Source organism: Chanos chanos, chromosome 8, assembly GCF_902362185.1.
Source record: "Chanos chanos chromosome 8, fChaCha1.1, whole genome shotgun sequence".
Lineage (NCBI taxonomy): Eukaryota > Metazoa > Chordata > Actinopteri > Gonorynchiformes > Chanidae > Chanos > Chanos chanos.
Genome location: NC_044502.1, coordinates 32905782 through 32913647, shown reverse-complemented (window position 1 = coordinate 32913647; position 7866 = coordinate 32905782). Strand labels below are relative to the sequence as shown.

Sequence of the window (7866 nt, the reverse complement as noted above, 5' to 3'; positions counted from 1 at the left end):
TCCCATAATTAACTGTCATATATTTTACTCTATAAATTATTTCACACTGTGGCTGTAACAGTATACAAAGCTGATGTACAAGACTGACTGAATGAAAATCGTATTGTAAATTTGACTGATTTTGTTATTAAATTGAACTGTTTTGATTGCAGATGGCTGCTTTTATTTCTTATTTGCATGTCTAGCTAACATAATTGCTTGATTAAGGAAATTAACTTGTGACATAGTACAAGATATTAAAATAGCTTTTCATTCTGGGACATACAATGTATTTGACCCTGGATGGAACTATTTTAATATTCTATTGGATACATAACAACACAGAATGGTTAATATGGTAATCTCATTGCGGCCACGAGGACCTTTCACAGTCAAATCTGATGAAATTTAGAGAATAAAGGAGACATCCACGCAACATTTAATCCCGAAATGAATGAGAAGAAGCTGAATAGCAATACTAATTACATAATAAACTACATAGTGAATTACATAATAAAGGAAGGCATTTCTGAACTTGAATGATACACACTGTACCAGCTGTTAGTAACAAAATGACATGAGGAAGAGGCTGTCCAAAAGTAGATTTGCTGTTATGTGTGCTGGCATCAAATTATTTAATCAGTTGTTTCCATAAAAGCCTTTGTCAATCTCTTAATATTCAATACATTAGCTTTATCCAGATAAAAAAGGAATTGTGTCCTTGCACAATCTAAAACTAATTATTTGTTAATGTCTCTGATAGAGGGTAGATTTTTGCTTTGGTTGGTTTAATGTTGGAGGGTGTCCAGTATCCACATGTAGTCCATTTCCAGTGTTACTGCTGGTTAGAGTTTTTCAAACCTTAAAAGAGGCTTTGTGTGGATGGAAAGGCTCAGGAATGGCATTCTGAAACAGGAGGAGAGGTGAGATGAAGGAGAGAGAGAGAGCGAGAGAGAGCGAGAGAGAGAGAGAGAAAGAGAGAGAGAGAAGGCAAGAGCATGCAACAAAGTATACTAGAGTCATGGTTCCTTTTATTCTTAGCCTGGAAAAACTAGAAGCATACATGCTGCCAACAGTCATACAATTTATTGCAAGATTTAACTATTTTCAGTGGCTCATTAATGTTTTTTTTTCTCTCTGCAGATGCACCTTTTATGATTACAGTACTTTTACAGAAGATATAAAACTTCTGAACTTGTCAGTGGAATCTGTTACTAAACTAGGAATAATCAGCAAAGTCCACTCACACACCCAGTAGTGCATGTACTATTCTAGTAAATTTCTCAGTGACTAGGCACACACCTTGTGCCGTGCCCACCCAAATATGTTGAGATCAGGTGTGGCTTCAGCTGATAAGAACTAAATAACTATAAAATAATCACTCTCATCTGAGGTGTATGAGACTATGCACTTCCACTGACTTACTAACTAAGAAGAAGGTATGAGATAATGGTGGGATGAGACTGGTTGAGTAAGTTCTCATTTAAATGTCAATTATTATGAAACAGTACAGTGAACTCTACAAGGGTAAGTTTATGATCCACATTTGCCTTGAATTCAAATGACTCTGCCTGAATAAACAGGGACAGTTTTTATAGCTGGCACCTTGCAATGTCTCTCTTTATATAGTTTTTATTATGACCCTTTTAGCATAATTTACAAAGTTACATTATCAAGAAACAGTCAAATAAAAGAAAGTATCAATTGGAGTATTTTCAAAACTCCCAAAGTAATTAATCTTAATTAGCCTCACAAACTCTGCCTTTGAGTATTGACTGAGAAAGACAGCAAAAATAGTATGTAACTAAGAAATTCAATACAACTAAACACAGAGAGACCTCTGAGGTCACAGTTAAAAAAAAAACAAAAACAAAAACATCCGCTCAATTTAAAGGCTTTTCTCATTCTAATCATGTCGCTTAGTGCCCCAGCATAACATAGCAATGTGAAGGGAGGGGCTAATAAAAATTCGGAGAAATACAGCAGCCAGTTCACAGGTAACACGGGTACAAACACCTGTTAAACGTCAGTCGCTCTCTGTAGACAAAGGGAGGCTTAATCGTAAGTTTTGGGGCCAAGTAAAACCTTCTACATCTGATATGTAGCTTTGCGTTATAAGATAAATAAGTGTTAGCAAATGGCGCCTTAGCTCTATGTGTAATGCATTTATGTCTATGTATGTATGTATGTATGTATGTCTACATGTTCTACCCATGATCTGCTTATCAGCAGAATCTAAAACACACTACAACTTGTCGTTGGAGTGTATGCTGACGCTGATTTCAAGAAGGAAAAAAAAGACTCTGTTGAGTTATGTGGATGTCTGTGTTATAATCATGAGCAATATTCAAAATGTTTAGTTTCGACTATGTCACGTGTACACACTCCAAATGCAGAACACAGGAAATTTCGGATCTATTTTGATTTTTCCTTGTACGTAATATACATTCTAATTACTATTTTGACATACCTCTAATGATGCCACACACGTATTTACATTGGAGTGGTCAGTTTTGTAAAGTGAATCATAAATGAATCATAGCGGCTAACCCATGCAATGCCATAACTATTCATTGTTCTTTAAACATTACGCACTCACTGTATTTGCGACATCATACTTTCCTGTTACTTATCATAATTTTATCAGTAAAATGCCCTCTGGACACAGGCCAATACTGCCTCTGTCTCATTGTACAGTCTTGTAGGCTACCATAGAAAGTGAGTCTCTGAAGCAACACGGCATCCATTATGGAGAAACAGTTTGTTACTTTGGTTATCCAACTCTCTCAATGTAAAGAAGAGTAACTGTGATAAGAAATAGATGCAGAATGTGAGGAGACAATTAATATTATATATATATGACAAATTACATATCAATTCATACTTATTCTAAAGGAATTTTCATTCTGATTAATAATATTGTATTTACACAGAGAAGATGTTTGAAAGGTATTTATTTTTCATATCAGTGGTGCCCTTAATGATTGGAATTTACATCAAATAAATATCTGCGACTGAATATTTGAATTCTGCCTACTTAAGTTCATGTCAGTATTAAGTCCAAGTTTATTCTGTTCTCCCATAACTCCCTGTTTCATAAGAGTGTAATGATGTACTAAATAAATTAACACATATGTGAATTCCTTTTGTCATCCATCATCACAAGGAAGGAAAAATAGTAGAATCAAGGGACTAGAGTTGTGGATCAACCTTGGGTACAAACCACAAAAAAAAATTTGTGAAGTAAAAAAAAAAAAAAAAAAGACTTTGCAGTCTCCTGGATTTATTTTCATTTCATTGAGTTTGTAGACAAACATCTCACTACTCATGGCAAAGAACAGATACATTGAAAGATCCAAATGATTCTTCATCTTCACAAATTAGGTAATGGTAAAAAAATATGTATAAAAAGGTTATATATCCTAGAAAAGGTCCTACCAGATCCTCAGACTAACAGAGTAGGGTTCACACTAGTTTACTGACTTATTTTGTAATGTTTTGCTATTGGAGAACAATAGTGACCATGTGTAAACATCAAGCACAGCACAGTCTGGTTAAGAACATATTTCCAGTATATGTTTTTTTCCCTCCTTCAAGTTAGGAACTTAAATCTTGGCCCTGAATGTACTGGTCTTATTCCATTAAAAATTCTTTTTTCTTTTTTTTTTTATTGAGCATGTAATAAACCCTCTTAGTATAGCATTTGCCATCACTAAGGCAATAATCAAAACCCTCAAATCAACAATCTGACACAACATTATTATCATTTGGTTATTTGAAAGGGTCTCTAAAGAGAAGCCCCGGGAGCAACAAATAAACTGAAAGAAAGTGAGAGAAAAGAAGTAGAATGGGGTCAGATGAAACCTACTTACCTATTTATCTATGTGTGCCATCAGTATGTTTACCACACCTCAAAATCAAAGAAGAAAATGGCTGACTGAAAACAAAATCAACCATTAGCAACGGCCATCTTAGTGCCAGGAGTTACACCCGAAAAAAACCCGAAGGTCCGAATTGAAGAGGGAGGTCCTAAAAGCACAGAACTAAGGACAACAAGGGTCTGGTATAGGTATGACATGGAGGAATTGTCCATAGCCCCTCCATTCATGTTCTACAACCTTATGAAATGTTATCCACAAAGGCTTAGTGATGTTACCCTTGCCATAGGACACTGCACTGAGTGCTAAAAAGTACATGTGTCAGTACTGGTCAAACTCTTGTGGAAATGTACATATAAAGTGACAAATATGGTTTATTTTTGGGGGTGACTGCACCAAGTCATGGCAATGCACCTGATATCTCAACACTGATATTATTGGTCTTATATAACTTTTTTTGTTCATCTTCATCAAATGTGCCAACACTCACAGAGTAGACTATTTGGCAGATTTTTAAAATGGAAAACAAAAATGATGGCATCTCAAGTGTTTGATTTTCATAAGCACATTGTGAATCAGCTCTGCCCTCTTGTGGCAAAGTCTTCAGTGTATGGAACTTCTTTTTAACTCCTGCAAACAGTAACATGGTCGATGCATACACAATGCTGGTTTTGCAAAAATGCGATGATGTAGGTAAATCTGGTCCTGAAAGCTATTTATGACAGGTCTCTTCAGATTCTCAGAAATGCCCTCAGGGTGAAACTTGAAATAACAATACAAACAATGATACACAAATTCACAAAGGAAAGTCACCTCAGCTTATTGATTTTCATAGTCAACTGTTTATTTGGGTATAACTAAAATAAATTTCAACGATGGTTTCAACCGCTCTCACTGCGGGACTCCAGTGTTTTCAGCCAAAGCTCCAAGGCGTACTTAGTGCCAGTGCTGACACGTTCCACGTCTTCTCCTTGAGCGGGAGCCCGGTTACAGAAGACAGTCACTGGCAATGACGACTCGCTGATCTCACCTTCAGGGGAGACCTCGGACACACTGACAAAACCAAGAAGAGACACAAACAGACATATTCATTTTTTAGCTGAGAGAGAGACTAAATGGTCTAAATCACTTATTAGTTCCAGTGAGTTTCAATCATTAAGTCATTGGAGGACTGAACCGTGAAACACTGAGCACCTGATGTTCTGAGGTATGTCTGCAGGCACATTAACGGTTCCTTCCTCTCCATCCACTGCCCTCACGATGGCTTTCACTACCTCTGCATCCAACCACACACAGCCACTTACTTCTGCTGGCTCAGGTCTCAAACAGGCCTTGGGGGATTAAAGAAAAAAAAAGAAGGAAAGAAAAGTAAAGAAAAAACAAAGCACTAGTAGAGTAGTTCTCCACTCTCATCAACACTATATACAACAATAACAACAACAGGAAAGAAATGCAAAAAAGAACAAAGGTCCTGCTTTTAATTCCCACTTTTCATACAGTTTTGACTGTGTAAAGAAGATGGAGGAATATCATACTGAAGTTAGTTGCTGAAAGCACAGAATGGAGAATGTACCTGAAGCTGCATGTGAGTGAGTTGACTTTGCAACAGCATGTAGACCACAATGTGATGTCTCCGAGGAAGGCCTCTAGACAACATGGGTGGAAAGACTGACTGGAAGAAAAAAAATGAAAGAATAACATTCGGTAGTGTATAATATAAGATTACACATACTGAACACACAGGAGGTTACATTCAATATCTCGCAATCAGCATACTTATCTTCAAATGGTTGCATTATACTTCTTAATGTTTGGCTAGATCAGAATTTGTAGAAGCAGGAAGTACATTTAAAAGGGGAAATATGATATTCTCTTGCAGTACAACCCATCTTTATATATAAGTCACGTCAGTACCTCCCAAAGACCAAGCAACTGAGAGGAGATTTCCGCTGGGTCAAGTTTCAGGCCAGTCTCCTCTCTCAGCTCCCTCAAACCAGCATCCAGCAGCTAAATCAAACAAAGTAAAGAGACAATCAGGCATTTTCTTCCTGAAATGAGAAAGTAATTTGTTCTGATAGCTTGCATGTACAGGGTAACATATCCACTGAGCACTGAAAACATGGTATTTTACCATGAACCAGGAATTACCCTTTCATCCAGTTCCACATGGCCACCTGCAGAAAAAAAATATTCCTTGTTAAGTCAAGGACAGCAGCACACAATGGGTTCCCTTTTTTTTTTTTTTTTTCTTACATCGCTCTCAATTTTTCGCAAATTCACAATGCAGATTTGGGTTTTAAATGCTTCGAAGCAAGTGTAGGTGGGAGCAGATCCATTAGTGTACAGAACGGCTTTTCTAAACAGTCAACACCTTGGCCTCATGTGTGATTTCACAGGTTCTGGAATGGGACCAGACCTTGAACTTTAGTCTAATAACCACTTACCAGGAGGGACCCAGACATTTGGGAAGATCCTGAGACTGGATGCTCGTCGTGTCAACAGTAACCTCTGATTTACCGACTGTAATAGTACAGCCACACCCACATCCACCCCGCGGCTCAGGACGTCTTGAGGTAGTGTTGCTGCATCTGAGGCTGACAGGTACTTGAAGGGACAAAATGACGCCCTCTAGAGGACCACAAAGCATTTCATAAACATGTAATATAGGTGTAGACGGCATAAATCGTGCGTTTTACATGCGTTTTAATGTACAATTTGCGATCTAACCTTGAGTGGTACACCTCCTCCACGATCTTGGGGACACAAAACGAAGCGGTTGTTTTCCAGAGAACAGTTCACCTTCACTTCATCAAGGTTCTCTGTAAAGTGTCCAGTTATGCTCTGTAGTGGAGAGCAAATAACTTCAGGTATATTTGATGTATATAGCCATGTGCATAGTTGTAAATTGCTGAAGAGAAAGTGTATGCGCTTGATCCAAATCAGTGACAACAAATCTTGCACAACTGACCTGTACAAATCGTGCACAGCGAGGCGCAGAATTGTCTTTGGACAAGTGTACTAAGATTTTTCGGACCTTCTCCATGGTTGACAATCGTTTGTACGCAACGTTAAACTGTTAAAAACAGCAAAGATTCAAGGCTCGCTGTGAAGTTCTCTCCAGGAAGCTATGCTAACTAGTGTGAAATATCCCATTCACCTAAAAATGACTCATGAAAGCCAAGATCACTTTTTGCCATCCCTCGAACAAGGCACCTCTAACGTAAACAATTCTGGGATTATGGCTAACACACATCATAGTCTCATAAAGAAGAGTTCTTAATAAGTAAACTTTGAGAGATGTAAAGTCATATGGAAATACCTAAGGCCTGCTTAAGACATGCGCTATGAACCGCCGCTAATGAATAGCTTTTCAAAATAAAAGTTCACGGTTGTACTTTCTTCCTAGCAAGGTGCTCTCGGGCTAATTACTTGATGGTTTGTTATTTGTAATTTTTTGAACGTTCGTATGTTGGCACATATGTTGGCAAAACAGTAGGCTAATACAGCGTAATACTGTATACAACTGCCTCAACAATTAATACGACATGACGACTGAGGAATCCGTTTTCACTCAGGTCCGCCCAAAAGACATTAAACCAATGTAATTATCTGAGATATAATTATCTATGGCTTCGAAAACAGAGAACAATACTCGGCACTTGCAGGAACAATAAGTAAGTAGTAAAACATGTAAATCACCTTTATTGTGTATGTAGCTCATTCATAAACACGTGAACTATTATATTTTAACAAACTGTATAATACAGGCACAATGTGTTCATTCATGCTATCATAGACGCAATGCTTACACCACAACAGTGTGAACCGACAACACATGCCCCCTTTCACGGGAGTTGAACACCTGATGTTTTGTCACTAGGACGACCGGTAATTATTGGAATTGGTCATTAGTCGTGGCACTTACACAGTTGGCAGTTCTCATAGCTTGTTTGACATATCAGTAAAGATAAACAAGTTGATTAAAAAGCCAAGCAATGTTGCCAAGTTA

General features: G+C 37.7%; 1 protein-coding gene across 2 annotated transcripts; it reads right to left on the bottom strand.

Annotated features, from left to right (window-relative positions):
• Positions 1-4671: 4671 nt before the first annotated feature.
• On the bottom strand, positions 4672-7175 carry nudt17 (nudix (nucleoside diphosphate linked moiety X)-type motif 17). 2 transcript variants are annotated; one of them, XM_030782387.1, is made up of 9 exons: positions 7015-7175; positions 6826-6930; positions 6585-6698; positions 6302-6485; positions 6006-6031; positions 5772-5864; positions 5431-5529; positions 5052-5188; positions 4672-4910 (listed from the first exon to the last, which is right to left on the bottom strand). In XM_030782387.1, exons 2-9 carry the CDS (start codon positions 6898-6900, stop codon positions 4739-4741), a joined length of 900 nt encoding a protein of 299 aa, XP_030638247.1. In that variant the 5' UTR covers positions 6901-6930; positions 7015-7175; the 3' UTR covers positions 4672-4738. The 2 variants fall into 2 exon arrangements, with proteins under 2 accessions (XP_030638247.1, XP_030638246.1); XM_030782386.1 differs by having other exon boundaries at positions 6826-7175.
• Positions 7176-7866: the final 691 nt, after the last annotated feature.